Genomic DNA, 21,244 nt, shown 5'->3' on the forward strand with positions numbered 1-21,244 from the left:
TGATAATGTTTGTGTATGACTGTGTATGTGTATTGTTTGCATTATTCTTTCATGACTGCACTTTAACCTGTTAATACACACACACACACACACACACACACACACACACACACACACACACACACACACACACACACACACACACACACACACACACACACACACACACACACACACACACACACACACACACACACACAAAAAAAACCTCAGACTCTGACATAGACCTTCTGCACATATAAACACTATCAGTATGACTGGACCTCTGACAGACCTGCACATATAAACATAAACCTCTCCTCGTTTTTCCCCCTCTACACCAAATCTCTGTGGCCAAGGCTATTTTCGATGAATGTTTGCAGAATGTTAGCCTCTTGTAAAATGCCCAGAATAGGGACAATTTAGCAGTTCAGGACTTGACACTCAGCAATTGGGTCAAAATATGATCAAAATAAAAAACATTGTGTGTAGAACTGAATCTAAAAACTGCCACGGAAAAATATGTCCATGTACGGACATATTGATGACCCCTGTCCCCAACAATGTCAAGGCCATAGGCAGCTAGTAACTATCATACTTCCTGGATTCTAGACTTCCAGTTCCCGATTTCAATATAAGACTCACACCCACGGTAATATATCAGTGCTCCATTTTCCAACCTTTTGTTTTTTTGTATAAGTCAGTGCTATTGAACACCCGTTACAAATATTGAACCAATGTAAAGTATTAAAAAGCACTACTGACTAAACCTCCCAACTCCATAGTATCCTCAACCTGTTGGACAAACCACCTGACTCCAACTTGCAGGGGTGCCGCACCAAATTCTGTGCCCTGGGTACAAGGATTCACTGCGGGCCCCCCATGAATCATCTTCATAGGTGGAGGGGGTTTAAACCATTTTGACTGAGAACGCATTATTTTGTGCTCTAACTATTGAAAAACAGCAGATACACAAGCTCACAGCGTGGTACCGAGTGCCGCGCTGCGAGCTTGTAGATCTGCTATTTTTGAAAAATCGTGAAACTTTGTGCAAGTCTTTGAATATTTTGACCCGATCCTATAAGTGTCTTCTAAATCTTTCTAAGGTTTTTTGAAAAACCTATGTTTCTATGTCAAGGACCCCCAAATGACATGTATTTGGCCACGGACCCCCATCTCAAAATATTTAGTTCCAGGGACTCCCAGGAGAAAAGTTTGAGTTACAAATGTTCGCTTAAAAAAAATATATATAATCAAAGATTTGCACACATTTTCACGACTTTTCAAAAATAGCATCTACAAGCTCACAGCGCGGCACCACAAGCTTGTATATCTGCTGTTTTTCAATAGCCAAAGTATAAAATAATTAAGGCCCCTTCCACCTTGGGCCCTAGTAACTCAGTCCCACTCCCCCCCTTGTGACACCCCTGCCAACTTGTGAGATAAGAATGACTACGGGATATACCGGGCCCGAATTCAAGACAGAGGATCGCTGTCGTTTGAAATGATCACCGATCAACCCCCCGGGGACGAGATCTGATCTGATGCAATATCTGCCTCGTCTGGGGGGCCCTTAAGTCAGATGGAAAGAACTAACTCTCAACATTAATGGTCAAAAAGGGATAATATAAGGACACAATCAAGTATCTGACAATGTTTAAAGTCACCATACCGACTTTGATGAGGCAGTACCAAAACTGAAGTGTTGTTCTAAAATCTTTTTTTCAGAAAAGTTAATATTTTGGACTGGTTTCTGCCCGACATTAATTATTACATTCCCACAAGAATCTATATCTGAATATACATTATACACGTCTTCCCCAATTCTTCCCTTTCTGTGTGATATAATCTAAATCCAAGCCATTTTATTTAAGGTCTTTTATTCAGCAATTGGTTTACACATTTATCTCTTTTTTTTTTACATTTAGTTTGCTCAATTCACTTTTCTTTGTCACTTTGATTCTCCAGTGTTTTAGTTGGAGATGTTTCCATAGGTGACCGTTGCCTCGTGTAGACTGCATTTTCTCCACTTCCTTGTTTAAAATTAAAAATATACATATATTCTTTGCAATGATGATCAAGGTTTTTCCCAAAGGTCACCATATAAAACGACAATGCTGCGATGGTCACTAAAATAACACTAGTCCGAAATGCATATGAACACCTCGAAGCATTCTAAAAAACCTACCAAGAAACTTAACCACAAATTTCAAGACCTAGTGCAATTAGTATTAGTCAACCTTTTACTCGCCACAATGAAATGTTAGGCAACCAAATAGAAACACCAATTAAGTCTGTGACACCAACCTGAAGACAATTTCGAGGGGGGCGGGGTTCTAGGGCTGGGCAATTAAATGAAAATATCAAAACTATAGATCAATATTAAATATTTCTCGTGGCAAGATTGATATTTTGATATTCACAAATTATCGAGATGCTTCTTTTTGTCAGGGGGTATAATGTTTCGTAAATTTCATATATATCACCATGTCGACACGATATATATATTTTTATAATCGACTAAATTGATTAATCTAATCACTTAACCATGTATTATACAGTACTTCATTGTACAATTGGTGGCACACAAAAATAGACAATTTATAGTCATATCGCCCAGCCCTAATCTCAGGGTTCATTCACAAATTGGTTGTGGAGCAATAACAGTAGGTGTATTGAGTAGACCAGGGGTCTTCAACAGGGGGTCCTCAGAGTTACAAGAGGGGGTCCTCCAAATCTTTGGGTGATAGAAACCTTTTTCTCCTTTTTTGTATTAACCACTTGAACCCTAGTGTCCATATTCGGAGAACTTTAGCCAAAAATAGCAGATCTAAAAGCTCACGCCGCCTCGCTGCGAGGCGTTGTGAGCTTGTAGAAGTGGTTGTTCAAGTGGTTAAATATCTGAAATCACAAATTGACCTGATTCCAAAAAAATGCAATGAGGATTGTGCAGTCAAAGGATGAAACTATCTGGAATCTATGAAGATGTTGTGGGGGTCCCTGCTTCATCTCTCTCTCTCAACTAAGAGGTCCTTAGCCTGAAAATGTTGAAGACCCCTGGAGTAGACCAACCTTGGTGTTGGCGTTCTCTCCCCTCTCCCTTACGGGCGGCTGATTCACACTACTTGGGTTGTGCGCCGTCGCTTGCTGAAAATAGGTCGATGTACTGGCGCACAAAGCGACTCTTATAGATCATCTATTTTCAGTGCCCGACACTGGGCGCAACCATCAGGCTTTACTTGACAGCAACTCCACATCAGTGGTTCTCAAAGTGGGGTAAGGGACCCCCAGGGGGTCCTTGATCGGGGTTCCAGAGGGTCCCCAGCAAAATGATTGGGTTTGGAACAGGGACACTTTGAGGTTTGCAAGTGACAGTGTACAAATGGAACTAAATGGACCCGCAGGCCTATTGCATACCAAACCCCAGGTCCTTGAAATTAAAATGTTTGAGAACCACTGCTTTACACCGTCATGCATGACTCCCAACTTTGCCTTCGGCAGACGTACCAGCCCAAACATCGCCAATACAATGGCGGAATCCTCCTTCACACACAAATAAATAAAGAATTTAACTGCAAAATTAAGATTATAGATATAGAAAACACACTAAATGTATGAAAAAAAAAAATGCAATTACACAAGTCTGTTTGACCTTTTTCCTTATCATGTCACCATGGATAGTACTCTTTAAAAGGGGATAATAGAAACCACAAACAAGGCTGATGCTGGATATGGCTCACAGCGCAGCCGCGCCACCTAGAGGCGAAGCGGAAAACGTCAACACCTCCAGGACATCAGACGCACACACACAGGAAAAATGTAATCCCCAAGTCTCGCCGAATCAAGGGGCGAGAGGAGGATATGTCCTTGGAACTCATTTTGTCAAGTCCGTAAGCAAAACTCTGAGTTATTTTACATGATCTGGAAGATGCTTTTTCTGGTAAAAAATAAGATTTTGTTTAAAAAATAAACATATTTTAACGAGGATTTATATTGTCGAGTATGTACTTTATGTAAGCTTATGATGGAGAAAACGACATGGACCAGTTTGAGCTTGAGAACCGTTTCTGGGGAAAAAAAAGAAAGCATAAAATTAGTACAGTACTGTTTCTCACACCCACGTACTGCAATTACTTTTTCTATTCCCATATATACTCAAAACTGTGGAGCATGTGAGCAAGCATAACGTAGTGTGATTTTTATGCAAGTTACATGCCAACTACACGGGACATAATAACTACATCCTGGTTAACTGTAATAAGGTATTTGAATTTTACCTTTTCCTTGCATTAATTCTCCCAGGTTGATTCTACACACCAAGATTCTTTTCTGAATGACTAACACGCAGTTGTAAAACAAACCCCCCCAAAAAAGTCATCCTGCCAAAAGCAAATACAAATATTAATCAGATAATTTAAGGCATTTCTGCTTTATGTGACAGAGCGGAAATGAAGCTGGAGAGGTTAAGCGTCAAAGCGACATCCGACAAGCGTTCACGAGTTCGTTTTCTGCCCACGAGTATGGTCTTCCGGACTGAGCGCCCGGGACACATCCTGATCTCCGTCCTTCCTTGTTCCCCTCGCCTTGAAGTGTCCGTACCCCACGTCCCCCAGGGCGATCGCAGTGTTCCCAGGGGAAGTCGTGATCCTCGACGCAACATATCAAGTCAATAATAATAATAATACCATGTTCAGTGTCGCCGACGAGCTCCAGACTTCAACCAGTTAAGCAATCACAAAGTCATTAAGGTTGAAGTTTTGGGGTTCTTGGACTTTTAAAAACAAAAACAGACACTCTGATTGGGATGAGAACCTCTTCTTAATCAAGGCCAAAGGGGGGGACGTTCTTCGGGGGGAAAAGAAGGAAGTTCAATCCTTGACATGGAACAAAGGGTGCGTTTTTTTCATTTTTATATAGATCGATTACTGAACGCATCCTCGCATCCATGAGTTACTTTTCCCTCTCGGAGGACAAGCCTGAGATGTGAGACACAAGACCTTTATCCGCTGGTTCTCTTACTGCTGGGTGAGCAGAGGAGAGCCAGAGAGCCTGGCCTAGCAGTTGATGGAGGCACAGTCCGTTTTAGCTTTCCCCGCCGAGCTGATGATCCTCATGAGGCAGTGTCCAAACTCCTCCAGGATCAGCCTCTCCGCCTCGGCCTGGGGCTGCTGGTTGGCCTCCGCCTTCTTGGCTTGCTCCAGCAGACACTCGCACGTCGCCTCCAGCACCTCCTTTGTCACAAACGTGTACGGCAGCCTGCGGGGAGGGGGGGGAGAGGAAACGGCATGAATACACAGGCAGGCAGTGGTGGACAACGTATAGATACTAGGGCATTAACTAAAAAGTAGACAAGTCGACTGAGTCGACTTCATTACACATGTCGACTCCCACCAGAGAAAGTCGAAGTTGAAAAAACAGCATTCAAACAGTAGGAATGCTCATTGTCAAGGACGAAATGAGCCAATATTACAGTGCTACATTACATTTGGTATAACATGGTTCTATTGTGAAATTAGCAGACCTACATGCTCACAACGCCTCGCGATGCAAGGCGTTGTGAGCATGTAGATCGGCTATTTTCACAATTTCTGCCTCTATATATTTGCCAATTTGGCCAATGTTTAATTTGTCATTTTAGAGGTATTAAAAAGTCCTTAAATTGGCACTTTAGATGTGTGAAGATACACTTAAACTTTATGTTGGTTTGTTGCACATTAAGTTAATCATCAAACGATAAAGTTGTTTGACTCAACTTTTTACTGAGTCGAGTCGACTTGCAAAAATCACAAGTCGTTAATGCCCTAATAGATACTCCTGGTCAAATGTACTCAGTCAGATTTGTACTTTGGTTAATGAACAGCTTATTTGGACAACACCTCACAGCGGATAACGAACAATAATTGCGATTAGGTGATTAATAGGGCTGTCCTAATTATTACATAATCACAATAATTTGAGATAATTGAAATTATCTTTAGCTTAATCGTCATAATCATCAATCATCAATCAATCCTTTCCATCTCACAAATTCTTTTCAAATTCTTAAAGAAAATGGTGGAAATAGCAGATCTAAGCTCAATAAATCACATGGGCAGCAGCAGCAAGCGAAAACTCAGGGAGAGAGAGAATGAGAGATGCATGACAAAGGGGATTTTACATTAGGTCTACTTTAGCCAATTTTGTGAAAAATGTAGCATGTTTTATGAACAACTGAACACGTGAAGTTGCCTTTTCGCCAACTATAATTTCAGACACTGGTGCTGCCTACTGGGGAGGTTTCTTTTTTTTCCTTTCTCAGGTTGTTAGGGCCGGACCGGCCCAGTAGGGCCCAGTTGGGGCCCTTAATTTTCAGGCCCGTTGAGAACTCGAATTCATAATGTTTCAATAATGTTCAACGACAGAAACACAATCAAATCGTTCATCGCAATTATTATGAGCGCCAATTAAACGTCCAGTAAACTGTCCTAATGGTGTACAGCCATAGTGCTACGTTGTGTGACCGACTACCTTCCGCCTCCACTGTTGATGACAGGTGTGGTCCTCAGCAGCAGGTCAGAGATCTGGGAGGACAGCTTGGTCTTGGCGGCGGTCTGCTGCTGAACCCGGACCTCTGCGGCGTCCGCCAGGTGCATCAGCGTCTTCCTCTCCGGACTCTCCTCAAAGTTCTTGCAGCCGATGCACTTACAGATCGACGAGCACATGATCTTTGCCTGGTGGGTGGGTGGGAGGCAGGGGGGAAAGAGAGAAAAGGGACATCAGTTTTATCAGTCTGGGGCGCGGTGGCGCAGTTGTTAGCGCTGTCGCCTCACAGCTAGATGGTCCTGGGTTCGATCATTCTGTAGACCAGGGGTTTTCAAAGTGGGTGACGGGGCACCCTGGGGTGCCGTGACGGCAATCCAGGGGTGCCGCAAGATAATTTGATAATATTTGGAATTGATTTGGACACTTGAAAAAATATTTAGTATCATTTAAAACTTGAAGTACAAAGTTATTTTCAGTCAGTTCTAACCAAAATGGCGATTATCTCAACGTTTTCCTCCCAACATAATCACTAAAATATCGTCACTGTCGGGTAGAAACCTTGTATCTCCAATTTTCAAATGTGTACATCTTTTGGTAAAGCAAAGCCCTGCTTCATCATACAAGACTGTTGCACAAAACTAGGGAAAACAGCCGATCTACAAGCACACAACGCCTCGCGATGCGAGGTGTTGTGTGCTTGTAGATCGGCTGTTTTCACTAGTTTAGTACATTTTATAGAAGATAAATACAAAACGAACGGTTTTGGACATACAAGGTTTCCACCCGACAACAACGATATGCTATAAATATAAGGTGCTGGGAGTGAAAATTATAATGTAGGGGTGCCTCGGATTAAAAAAATATTCATGGGGTGCCCTGAGACAAATAAGTTTGGGAACCCCTGCTGTAGACTGTTGGAACGTCTACTGCAGTAGTTCTCAACCTGTGGGTCCCAAATGATTTTAGAGGGGTCCCCAGATGATTAGCTTAATGTGCAACATTGTCTCGACAGTAAACAAACTAACATCTGGTGGGGTCCGCAGCCAAATACATGTTAGATTTGGCACAAAAAGATTTGAGAAGCCCTGATCTTAGCACAGTGTCTCTCCACGCGGGATCCTTGAGGTTATAGTTGTGGATCTATAACTCAAGAGACTGTCCAAAGTGAACCAAATGGACCAACTGTAAGACATGTCAGGGTCAGAGGAGCTCACCTCATAGCACTCGCAGTAGTTCTTTAGACAGCCTGATCGTTTGCAGTTGCAGCCTTTGCTGTGTCTGCGGTCTGATTCTCCCTGTTTGCCTTTTCCGATTTTAGGCTTGAAGGCCTCTGGATTCCGGTCTAGGCATGTCTATAAAGAAATAAAACAAAATTGACATTGACATCTTGAAGCAATTCAGTCTGTTACAACAAATAATAATAATAAAAGGTGGATCCGACTCCTCACAAGTGGTGGAAAGTAACCAAGTATATTTACTCAAGTACTATAATTGACTAACTCTACCACATCTGAGGCAAATTTTGTTCTTTTTTTACTCTACTGCAATTATTTTAAAACTTTATTTGTAAGTTACTACGTGGATAAAAATAAATTATTAGAAAACATACCATAACCACTTAAGCCCTATTTTATACTGCGGCTATTCAAATAATAGCCGATCTACAAGTTCCATAAATAAAAAGACCTTGTAGATTAGTTCTTTTCAAAAGATCTGGACAAAGGTTGAAAACATTCTGCATAATAATTTATAGTTTTAAGTAAGAAACCCTGAGCACTTCTTCCACCACTGTTTGACATCAACATGTCTATCATGAAGCAACCCTTTTACCATAACTAATGCAACAAAAGTGGGTCCTCACCTTGATGGCTTTAAGTCGTTCTGTTTCGTGTTCCAAGTTGTTGAAGCAGTTATTGCAGTTACAGTTGCTGCAGAACTCTCCGTTAGCAAAGCAGTCACAGTACCTGCAAGAACCAGTGGGTGTCAGTCAGATATTAACACCCATTTAGGCCTAGAATTATTGAACGCTTTAACCAGTGAAAAATAGCAGATATACAAGCTCACAGCGCGGCACCAAGTGCCGCGCTGCGAGCTTGTAGATCTGCTATTTTTGAAAAAGTCGTGGAAAATGTGTGCAAATCTTTGAATATATGTATTTTAAAAGCGAACGTTTGTAACTCAAATTTTGCTTCTGGGGGGGGGGGGGGTCCCTGGAACTAGATATTTTGAAATGGGGGTCCGTGGCCAAATAAATATCATTTTGGGGGTTCTTGACATGAAAAGGTTTGAGAACCACTGACATAGTAGTCTCTCAAGAACAGACTAACTGAGCTCCAGTTGAGTGAAAAGGACCTTTTCTTTGACGATGGCTGGCCAGATTGCTGACATAGAAACATAGTTTTTTTTCCAAAAACCTTAGAAGGATTCAAAAGACACTTATAGAATCGGGTCAAAATTCTAATTTTCACGGTTTTTCAAAAATTGCAGATCTACAAGCTCGCATTTTTTTTCTATTTAAAGCATAAAATATTGCGTCATAATGTGTTCAGGCCTAAATGGGTTAACATAATTCCTGTATGATTTATTACAATGTTAAGGACTTTATTTGTATAGCACCTTTCATGACATGAAATGCATCTCAAAGTGCGTTACAGAGCAAGAATAAATCACATGTGCTTTACAGAAAAGAACAAATAATTTAACAATAAAGCAAAAAAGAGCATAAAACATAAAAAATGGTCTGAAGCACTCAAAATGATGTGGGTCCTTGCAATTAAACGTTAGAGGCCCAAGGATCCCTTCGCCGAGAGACAGAGATGAAGCAGGAACCCCTACTATACTGTATAACATTGTGTTGCAAATGGAACCTTTACATAGATTTCATAGATAGCTTCATAGACTTGACAGCGCTGTTATGCTGGAATCACGTTAACGTGTATTTTCAGACATTTAACCACTTAAACTGTCAATACTTAGTAAACTTGACCTTTCACTCTTTACTTTTTCCCCCTCTAAAGTCTCAACCAAACCTCTTTGCCGAAAAGAGCCGATCTACAAGCTCCCCGGCCCCACTGCTGTAACTCTGAGGAATCCCTGCTGAAGACCCCTGCGTTAGAGAACCATTGGCATACAGTAGATCTTTTCACTTCAACGCTACAGGCTACATTTATAGACGTGCCATTTGTACTTACAGTTTGAGACACTGTGACTTGGTGCAGTTGCATGGTTTCCTTGGTCTCGATGTTGTATCTGCTGCTGACAAACTGAATAAAATGACATGCTTTGAGATGACGCTTACATAAAGTGTGATGTAACAGACTAAATTGGCTAAATACACAAAGATTAACACACACACACACACACACACACACACACACACACACACACACACACACACACACACTTTTTTTCCTAAATGTGCTTACATATAACAAGGGAAAAAAAGTCAGTGTAGAGCGCAAGAGTCATGTAAAATAAATGGCATGGAGAGTGAGTTTTTATAGTGACACCAATTAATAGGTACTTAAAAACACTCATGATAGTCGTATCGTGGAGATTTAAGTTATCGTGATATTGTCCTCCATCATGGACTGGGATCAATTCACCTTTTATTTGCCGAGCTGCATATCCAGTACCACTTAAACCCTCTATAATTGGTAAAAGTTACTCATAATATACATACTTTTTTCCACTCTATGAAATGTCTTCGCCAAAAAATAGCCAATTGCTCACAACGCGTTGCGCTGTGAGCTTGTAGATTCGCTTTTTTGGCAAATGTTCCGCCCCAGGATAATGGATTTTTATTGCGATAATATCATGAATCCCATTTCTTTTGTCAAAATAATAATGATATGAAATTTTAATATCGTCCCATCCCTACCCTGGATAAACGTACCCATTGAGTGGCAGCCTGGCCTGAGTCTGGATGCTGGTCGGGGTGGAGAAGGCAGAACTGCTGGCCATGGAAACAAAAGGTGACTGCTGGATCTATGTGAGAAGTAAACACAGGAATATCATTAAAACATCACACTTAAATATACAGTATCGTTACTTTTGGGCAGAAACCTCTTATCTCCATATTCTAACTTTGTGTTTAGCTTTTTTTTTTTTTCTCGCCCTACTTGATCATACTACAGCATCACACAAAAGCAGCAGAAGTAGTAGATCTGCAAGCTCGAAACGCTGCGCATAGCATGTAGATCTGCTACTTTTGCTATTTTCGAATTTGAATCGAATTTGAATCGTGAAAAGTAACAGTTTTGGTTTCCACTCGACGGAGACAATAAACACATGTTTCACCCTGCCATACAGCTGTATTGCGGGCAATAATAGCTGATCTACAAACTTGTAGATCGCCTATTTTTTACGCACAATTTCAGGCCGTGTGATAAGGTGTAGATCTGGGTGATTACTTTGTGTGACACACTGACTTGTGTCACGTATTGTGCTGGCACGACCGCGTAGCCCACGTTGCCTCCCCCGGGAGCCGGTGCCAGCACGGTGCCCGGCGGAAGGTTGGTGAAGTTGGGCTGGATCTGGGGGAGCGGCGTGGCGGGCATGATCAGGCGCTGTGGCGTCTGGGTGGTGGTCACCACCTGGGCTGACGACGTCATGGGCTTGGGGACCACCTGAGGGGGGGGGGGGAAATACTGACCATGAATGACACGGATTGAAAGCTTTGTAGAAGAGAATATTTCTATCTACTGTATATCAGTGATTTTCAACATGTAGGCCGGGGGCCAATTCTGATATGTTCACAAATTGGTACCACCCAAGGCGACCGTACATTTTTTACATTTTTGAATTCCTACATGTCTCTAGTTTACATTTTGGTATGATAACCCTTTCTGAGACCCAGCTTATGTTTTAATGTTTTCTGGGTATTTTCCTCCTGTGTAGAAAGTCGATGGGAGACCGACTCTAGTGGCTGATAACATCAATTAAGCTGGGTCTCACAAAGGGTTTGTCATACCAAAATGTAAACTAGAGACATGTAGGAAGTCAAAAATGTAAAAAATGTACGGTCACCTTGGGTGGTACCAATTTGTGAAGATATCAGAATTGGCCCCAGGCCTAATGGGGTCTGGAGGTTCTTGAGGGGGTGACCAACTAAATGATTGATAGTTAGGAACCAAATAGACCCCTATATGGGTCTGTAACTCTTAGAGTGTACAAATGGAGCCGACTGGACCCTTATGGCTCCATTTGTACACTCTCAAGAGTTAAATTAACTTTGAGGATTCTACAGAGCAAAATGGTATCAAATGGGGGGTTCCACACTCCACAGCCCAATGCATATCAATCTGGAGGTCTTTGAAATAAAAAAGGCTGAGAATCACTGACCTACACTGAGATGCTAACCTGTTTCATGGTCTGCGCCGGGACGATGGGGACAGACATCCGTACTGCTCCGGCATTGACCACCATGGGCTTAGCTGTGGGACAGAAGCATGTATCACCACAACTGCAACTTCAACACGAACGACAAACATCAGCTTACCGATCGGTAACTCATTTTAACTGGAAAATGAAGGTTCCAAATGGAGTGTAAAAATGGAAATTGGATTGAGGGAAAGATGTGTAATGTTACCTGGTTGCATAGAGCTGGACTGAGGGAACCGTGCTTAATTCATTTTAGACCGAGAACATGTTATTACGCACTACTACATTTACCACTATTTTATGCTTTAACTATTGAAAAATAGCAGACGTACAAGCTTGTAGATCTGCTATCTTTGAAAAATCTTGAACATTTGTGCAAGTCTTTGAATATTCCTGACCCGATTCAATAAATGTCTTCGAAATCCTTCCCAGAAGCAAATATTTGAGTTACAAATGTTTACTTTAAAAAAAGATATATTCAAAGATATGCGCAAATCTAAATGATCTTTCAAAAAAAGCAGATCTACAAGCTCGCAGCGCGGCACCGAGTGCCGCGCTGTGAGCTTGTAGATCTGCTATTTTTAAATGGCTAAAGTATCAAATAATTTCAATGTTACCTGGTTGCATAGAGCTGGTGCTGGGACTGCAGGTCTGTCCCGTGATGCTGGACGTGGCTGTGACCAGGCGGACGTAGTGGAAGCGGCTGCCTGGCACCTGGATCTGCTGCACGTTGGGCTGGGTGTTCAGAGGGATGATGGTCTTGTAATGTCCGCCGGGAGTGGACGTCACCGTGTGCATCGTTTTAATGGTCTGGTGGCAAAGGTTCAGGGAAAAAGAAGACAAGGCAAGTTAGAGCTAAATCAAATCTCACGTCGGAATTCTTTTTTGTCAGGCAAAGTCGTGAAAAGAGCCCCCCCCCCCCCCAACATATACTAGTGCTGTGTTTCATAAACAATTAGCACTATGTGTACGATTATAGTGTATAATGATAGCTATATACATCCAACCGGTTGAAAGAAATTGCAGATTGAGGTTTTATCCTTTGCTTATATGAAATATCGGAGACCATTAGGGTTTTCTGGAAGATGTAGTCTATTGATAGTTTGACCACTTCAAATACTCCTTCATCTTAAAATAAATAATAACCTAAATTAGGCTCTCTACAAGCTTTCGATGAGCGTTGAGAGCTTGTAGATAGCCTAATCTGTGGTATCTTGCATTATTTAACCTCCTACGCGGTCAAATCCAGAACCAGCATTATTAGATGCATTAATTCCAACACATTTTAGTCTTGGTCTAAGATAGGGCTGTCACGATTATGACATTTTACATGACGATTAATTGTTACTCAAATAATTACGATTAACGATTTAATGGTGTTTTTGTCGTTGACAATTATATTTCTGTTTGGCTTTTAGGCTTTTAAGTTGCACATGGTAGATATGATACATAACCTAAATATACAAAGAAATTACTGACATATTTGACAACTTTAAACTTAAAAATGAACATTGATAGTGGAAATAGCCGATCTACAAGCTCGCGATGCGACGCGTTGTGAGCTTGTAGATCGGCTATTTCCACTATTTTTGACTTTAAAAAAAAAAGATAAACATTTTTCAACATGGTAACGATTATGACGATTAAGAAAAAGAATTTGCGATTATGTCAAAGAATTGCGATCAGACGATTATGTAATAATTGTGACAGCCCACGTCTAAGACAGAACTTTCCGTGCTTGACATACTTGTGTTGTAGACTGGCTGGAGACCACCTTGGCTGGGGAGGTGGAGGTAGACTGCTGTACGTGCAGGATCTGCTGGCCCAGGGCAACGTTGACGGGCAACGCCATAGACTTCTGAGAGGCGTTGGGGGTCTGGGAGTGGGAGGCCAGGGACACCACGGTCAACTGGAACAAACAGAACAAGACAAGTAGGGCTGTGCTCAGAAAAATATCTATACGGCAACATATCGTATGTCAGGGTTCCCCAATAGGCGGCCCTGTCTGGCCCCCACCAACCTCAGTAATAATGGTGGTATAAGAGCAGCAACAACACAAGTATATCGTCGTTGTCGGGTGGAAATCTCGTATCTCCAAATTTGTAGGTTCTTTCGCAAATCATACAAGGTCGTCGCACAAAAGTAGTGAAAACAGCAGATCTACAAGCACACAACGCCTCGCACCGCGAGGCGTTGTGTGCTTGTAGATTGGCTGTTTTCACTAGTTTAAATCATTTTTAAAATGATAAATTCAAAACGAACGGTTGGACATAAGATTTTCACCCGACAACAACGAAAACTGTCGCTGGAGTAGTGGGAAGGCCACCGTCGCCCCCTGCAATGTTGTGGCCCTCGGCTTGGTACCCTAGACATAATTCGGCCTGTGGGGAAAACTAATTGGGGAACCCTGTCGTATGTAATACAATATTTTTTCATTTATTATTAATATGAACTCTGAACTCGGGACTACAAACATCATCTTGTATTTTTCTTTAAGTGTTTTCAATGTGTCTTACGTAAAACTTTGACTATTCTTTTATAGAGAAAAATAAAGAAGAGCTCTTGTAGTAAATTCAGTAGGACAAAGTCAAGATTCAAAATGTATCACGATACGTATCGTAGGGTTGTAGGCAATAAGGCGACAAAATATATAGAATATGTACCTTCGTCGCAATATCACCATGCGAGATATACGATACATTTCAACAAAGACGTCTTTACTCTTTAACTGTTCTAATTGGTATTGTGTGCCAATGCATTAATAAATGCATCAATACATTTGGCCGGTCAGTCAGAGCATGTTCAAAACGAACTAATGCAAGACAAGCAGCAGAATAACAATCCAATAGAAGTCCACTCCTCAGCGTTTTGCGATTGTGACTCCTAAAGAGAAAACTTCCAAGTGCCACAGACAAATAACAGAGGCCATGGCACATTATTTGGACATGATGCTCTGAATACAGTGAGCAGATAGTCTCAGAGTATTAAACAGCTTGGATCAAAGATACCAGATTCTTATAAGTTTTTCTTTTCTCGTTATAATTAAATGTTTTTTGGCCACAGCACAGGCTGCTTCTTGCCATCGGTAAGTGTTTAAATGACTGGTGAATAAATTGATCTGTGTGTCAATGAAATGTTGTATATTACAGTTTTATTGCCATAAAATTTGAAAAGGCCTCTTCTGATATGAGGCGATCTACGATTCTCCTCTGGGGATATCGATACGAAAAATAACAACGGGTAGGTGCACCACCTAGCGACAATGACGTTAGACTTTCTACTTACTTTGCTGGGACTCTTGAGGGGTGAGATGGCAATCTTTTTGTTGGCCAAACTTTGTAGACTAGTGTTGAGGGGCTCCGAGATGGTAATAGTCCTTGGAGTCATCACTGGGGTGCTTTGGGTTAGGACCCGGCCTAAGATACACAATCAAAGATGGGGTTAGTTAACTCCCTACAGTGATCGTTTAGAACGGTCAGTGGCTCTCACTGGGTTCCAGGGAGTCCCAAGTAGGGCTGTCACAATTATTACATAATCGTCTAATCGCAATTATTTGACATCGTGTCCATGTTAAAAAAAAATCATATATTTTTTTTTTAAATAAAAAATAGTGGAAATAGCCGATCTACAAGCTCACAACGCGGGTGCATGAAATTACAATCTCTGACTTATATTTATTCTATTATTCTAAGATTCTCTAACATTCTAAAATGAACAATTTTATAGTAGTAAAACATAATAAAACTATTAGGTCTGTCCTAATTTATTTTATTGGGCAGAAAATAGGACATCCGTGTGACTTGTACAACAGGAAAGAATCACATATCAGAATGAAAATCAACATAAGTACCTGCAATGACGGGAGATATCGACGTCTGAGCCGTCAGCCCTTTGCTGTTCACCGTTTTAGTGATGATGAACTTGATCGGTGCTGCAGACGAAACCTGTGTTTTCTTCATCTGTACCTGCTGTAGAGGCAATTTGAATAAGGATGTTTTGCTTAAGGTACATAGTTTAACTGAGAGAGAAATGTGTGATGGAAGAGATCCACATTGGCATCAGACCCCAAAACCAGGTATTGGTCAAATTAAGCCATATGTCTTACCTGCACCGTCTTCAGCTGCTGGGCCTGTAGTGTGGGGATCGGGTTCGTTGTGTTCCCCAGAACAGGCTTCAGCTCCGACCTTCCTCCGATTGTCACCACCTTAAACTGGGGACCCTGGGGCTTGGCGTCTCCTGAGGCCTGGCCCAAGCCAGTCTTGCCACTCGTGTGGGGTAACTGGAGCACAATGGGTTGCCCCGATTTCCCTATAGCCGTGACCAATAGTTTTTGCCCATCCTGCTTGATAACTTGGGTCGTCGTGCCCAGAGCCTTTGACGCCTCCGTGGCTTGAGACGACGCCACCTTGTTGAGGATGATCTGGTGGTTTGCCGCAGAGATGGTGAAAGGGGCTGAGAGCTTCTGCAGGCCGCTGGTGGTGACACTGGTCCCGGTCAAGCTGTCTGTCGTCCTGGTGGTTGCCGCGGAGGTGGCCATGGCCGGCCTGAGCGTGAGCGGCAACGAATTGCTACTAGAGGGGGTGAGAAGCAGCTGGCTCCTAGTGGTGGCCGTACTGAGTGGGGAGTCCGTCGTGGCGGAGGTGGTGGGGGTGGTCAGGGCCTGCGTGGATTGAGTGGTGGTGGGGCTAGCCTCCAAGCGGAGGCTCAGGTTGTCCATGGAAGTGTCCGTGTCCATTGGGACCGGCGCGTCGTCGGCAGGCTCTGAAGCGCCGCCGGCAGCTTGTGGAGGGACCTCGTCCATGGCGATGGCCTCCGTGTCCATGATCTCGTCAGGGAGAAGACTGTTGAGCTCTGGCGACACCACGTCCATGATGCTTGCGAAATGGGACCTCTCAGTTACTGTTGAAACACAGATTATTGTTCAGAAGTATATTCTCTAAAACAAATCAAAGATAAAAAAAATATGGATAACACAGTTAAAGGTAGAGCAATTGATTTTCTTTGTTTAAAGTGTTAAATACCTCTTTATTGTGATAGTACTCATTGCTATTTGTTTGTTCAGTAACAGTAACTCTTTAATAACATAATCACAAAATATCACATACCCCAAGTATACTTTTAACAACTTGGACCCAAGCATCACTATTCCCGGAGGCTACGATTTGGCAAAAATATCAGATCTACTGTACAAACTCACAAAACTTTGCGACGTTTTGCGAGCTAAATTTGCTATTTTTGGCGAGTGTAGAGCAAGAATAAGAGGGGGCCTGCCTAGAATAGAGCCCTTGGGAATCCGGTCAACTAGGATTTAAGTGGTTAAAATATCATTGTTTAAATATGTTCTCAAATTACATTATGCAATTGTTTATGTAGGCTACTTTTATAAGACACATGATACATTACTAGTACTATTAATAAATACAATATCCTACACAACATGACCTAATCACACTCATTTCATTTGTGATGACACAAAGGGATCTAATTAATGAATTAATTGGTCAATAGCATAATGCACATACACACCATTACAAATGTACAATCAACCCTGTTTAATTAATTGATATAGGCCTACATTCTTGTGGCCTAAATGCCTCAGCCTAAAAGTAGTATGTTTAAGAGTTAATAACACCCATTTATATTAATCATTTGTCTACTGATTATGATCAGACAAGACATTAAACAAGCATTGTCTTTAACAACAATAACAATAAGCATGCAAATTAATTACATTTTTAGCTAGCTCCCTGTGCCATTTATGGAACGTGCACCAACTTTGCAAGATTAGAGGAATAGATTAGGAGAATATGATTTCATAACAACATAATTAATGTGGTTCTGACGTAGTAGTACTAGTCATAATAGTTTATTTCGATCATAAGCCATGTACAACGTATGTCTCAGTCAACGTCGACACTTTTTCAATAGATTTTTTTTTTTAGTTTTTAGCAACACAAAAAAACGACAGATCTACAAGCTGACGCGTCGTTAGCTTGTAGATCGGTTCAAGTTCGGTTAAGCGACATGTAAACAGAGGCTTTAAAACTGGAGCCTTTTGGCCTCAGTCTCCAGCCAGGATAACTCAGAGCAAGAACAACAAACCTGGCTTTAAATCGGTGTTTCGCTTCCTCCACTTTTGTTACTGACGCACATTACTTATAAAGCCACACAATCTAACCGTTTTTTTTGACAGTTTGACCATTGAAGCAGAGAAACTAACGACACAAAATACACAGGGTGTGTTGTGTTGTTGTGAACACGGGCACACACACAGCGGAAAGAAAGCTCGCCTTTTCTGCGTTACTATTTTCAGGGCCGGGGTTTGGATTTCGAAAGATCCGCCATTTTTCCGTCGTCATCATGAGTCCCAGCTAATAGCTCAGTTACTACCGCACTGCGAGGAACACCAACAACAACAAGAAACATCTCGATAAACGCAGCAGATGTGTAGTTGGGCGGCAGCTTTCGGTGTTTTTGGGGGGTCAGTAGCTTATAGGAGCTTATAGGAGCTAAAGCTACCGGCTGAACTACATTACCCAGGTGGCTTTGCGGTTACTAGCTCGACTACTTTCAGAATGATGCAGCTTCCATCTCCTCCTCCTCCAAGTAGTTCACTTCAGCTGTCTGTTCTCACCGACCAAACGCTGCATTCTTCACATTCACTACATGTTTAGTCAGTTACAACACAACAACACTGCACAACACAACACATGAGTCCTGAGTGCAGTCTGAGCATCACATCAAAGTCAAAGAGGATCCTCCATCTCAGGAGAATACATTTGTATCTTTTATCTTTTGTGTTTTTACTATAATGACAACAAAGTTCTCAGCCACATTCAACAAAAGACACAAAGTATTCGATGTAGTTAGATAAACTTTGACTACTAATTAGTCGTAGTAGCTACTTGATGGAGAGTGCAGCTCTAGCTGTTACTTTTCTTAATGAATAGTAATAACAACAGTATAACAGTAATTATCCATTTATCATGGATAAAACCTTATCTTAGGGCTGATTATAAACAAAGGATATACTCCTCTAAATGGCCTGAACACGCCTGTATTCGTTACTAATATATTTAGTTTATTATGTCATAAAGGGTGTGTAGATTGACATCACCAGCAGACATGATGATGGGGGCAGTACTATGGTAGTTAAGTGCATGATGACCTTGACCATTAAATCATAAATAGTTCCAATTAAAATATGTATCTCACACCGTGGATCAAGCCAACGAAGGAGCTGATGGTTATCATTTTGAGATCAACAATGAGGGGACTTTAAATCCCATTTCCCCTTTGGTAATAATAGCCTACTTATAGCTTCCCAATGAGTTTATTGGATGAATATGGACGATTTACAAGCTCGAGCATAGCCTTTAGATCAGTTATTTCTAACTTAGATCTAAATTGTTCTTCTAACGTTCTTCCTTCTTGTCGCAGTTCTGGTATTTTCGGATGTATTTCTTGCGTTTCAGTTATTTTTTCCTGTTATTTTTCTTGCAGATCCGTTACGTTTCGGTTAGTTCCTATTATAGTAGACTAGTTTGTGTTATTTATGTCTCTTCCTTTTTCTTTTTTTTACCACACTGAAAAACGTCCACCTCGACCCGCAGCGATCAGCAGTTTGTGTACAAACTGACTCTGAGCAGTGGTGGAAAAAAAACAATGCGTCGCGATTGTGAGATCTGACATTTTCAAAAGGCCGAAATGTAATGGACTCAAGTGGTTAATGCATGTTTTGTAACAATAATACTAATATAGTAGTAAGTAACCAGGCAGTAACTAAAGTTTTCAAATACATGTAATAGAGAAAAAGTACAATATCTGGATCCAAGATGTAGTGGAGTAGAAGTAAAACCAGTGGAAATTGGAAATACTCAAGTAAAGTACAAACACATCAAAACTGTACTCGAGTACTGTACTTGAGTAAATGTACTTAGTTACTTTACACCGCTGACATTAGCACCGCTAGCCTAACGTTGTTGTACAACAACACACATTTCTAAGAGCCTCCGCAGTGTGTCTCACCTTCCCCTGTTCCAAGGGTTTTCGGCTCTCCAAGGTCTCGGCGCTACACGCCGGCGGAAGAGGATCGGATGCGATGTGAAGCGCGATGTCCTCGATGCGTAGAAAAATGCCCCAAAACGAAGAGACGATTGTTCAAAATACCGCGCCGAGCGCCATTCCTGCTTGACATCTCACACGACGGCCACGCCCTCCTCACCGCACGTCATCCTCCTCCTCCTCCTTCTTCTTCTTCTGACGTCCCGCACGCACTGGACGAGTCCACGGCGCGTTGCTGCTCCCTAGCGTTTAGACCTGTGGTTCTCAGGGGGGGGTCCTCAAATGATTTTGGGGGGTCCCCAGATGATTAGCTTAATGCAATATTGTTTTCTCACGGGGGGGTTAAAATATGATTCTTTTGGGGGTCATTGATTGATTGATTGATTGATTCATTCATTCATTCATTGATTCATTGATTGATTGATTGATGAAGAATGTATTAGAAGTTTGCATAGGAAAAAGTACAGTTTCATGACTGATACAAGGTCAACTGAAAGGAGATCTAGTAAGCTTTTTGGCTTATAGCCTATACAGGAACCACTTTGTGTATCTCATATAACATTGAAAGACAGACGGATAGAACACAGTACTACTATGCATTGGATAACATAAATTACCAAAGCAGGAAAAAAATAAAATATATAAGGTAAATAAAATAATCCAAAAGAAGCAGATATTTACAGTGGAAGAGGGGAGGCAGGGGTGTCACAAGTCAAGGGAGGGAAAAGTGGGACTGAGATACTAAGGCCCACGGTGGACTGGAGGGCCTTAATTATTTTATACTTTAGCTATTGAAATACTAGCTTACAGCGCGGCACCGAGTGCCACGCGGCGGGCTTGATCTGCTATTTTTGAAAAGTTGTGAAAATGTGTGCAAATATTTGAATATATGTAGACCTATTTTTTTTTTTTTGTAACAGAAATTTTGCTTCTGGGGGGTCCCTGGTTCTAAATATTTTGAGATGGGGGTCCGTGGCCGAATACATATCATTTTGGGGGTCCTTCACACGAAAACCCCCTCCCCCTATCAAGAACATTCATTGGGGGCCCGCAGTGAATCCTTGTACCCAGGGCCCAGAATTTGGTGCGACACCCCTGAGGGGAGGGTATGGGCTTAGTAGCCTGATATATTTACAAGTTTCGAGTAGCAGCCGTCTGTACTGTAGGTGACTTTTCAGACCAATTTTGAAGGAGGTTATAGGGATAGCTACATCCTTTAGGGCTTGCGGAAGGGTGTTCCACATGTTGGTGGTATAGCAGGAGAACGAATCTGAGCCTTTTTTTTTAGCCAAATCTA

The 21,244-nt window shown here is 41.8% G+C and overlaps 1 protein-coding gene across 1 annotated transcript; it reads right to left on the reverse strand.

The window, feature by feature from the left end:
• Positions 1-3,969: 3,969 nt before the first annotated feature.
• On the reverse strand, positions 3,970-19,963 carry lin54 (lin-54 DREAM MuvB core complex component). The gene is made up of 14 exons (XM_080743826.1): positions 19,912-19,963; positions 15,989-16,782; positions 15,734-15,851; positions 15,169-15,299; positions 13,631-13,792; positions 12,501-12,693; positions 11,863-11,936; positions 10,926-11,129; positions 10,397-10,482; positions 9,693-9,764; positions 8,363-8,465; positions 7,716-7,853; positions 6,487-6,689; positions 3,970-5,235 (listed from the first exon to the last, which is right to left on the reverse strand). The coding sequence occupies exons 2-14, from the start codon at positions 16,751-16,753 to the stop codon at positions 5,034-5,036; spliced, it is 2,451 nt and encodes an 816-aa protein (XP_080599952.1). The 5' UTR covers positions 16,754-16,782; positions 19,912-19,963; the 3' UTR covers positions 3,970-5,033.
• Between the last annotated feature and the right edge of the window lie 1,281 nt (positions 19,964-21,244).

Source organism: Nannobrachium achirus (assembly GCF_963921795.1).
Source record: "Nannobrachium achirus genome assembly, chromosome: 15".
In the NCBI taxonomy this organism is placed as follows: Eukaryota; Metazoa; Chordata; class Actinopteri; order Myctophiformes; family Myctophidae; genus Nannobrachium; species Nannobrachium achirus.

Coding starts and splice junctions, on each gene's coding strand:
- lin54 (XM_080743826.1), bottom strand. CDS start 16,753: ATGGACGTGGTGTCGCCAGAGCTCAACAGTCTTCTCCCTGACGAGATC. Junction 9,765..10,396: donor GCCAGGCTGCCACTCAATGG/GTACGTTTATCC, acceptor CATTTTATTCAG/TTTGTCAGCAGCAGATACAA. Junction 6,690..7,715: donor ACTACTGCGAGTGCTATGAG/GTGAGCTCCTCT, acceptor CCCACCCACCAG/GCAAAGATCATGTGCTCGTC.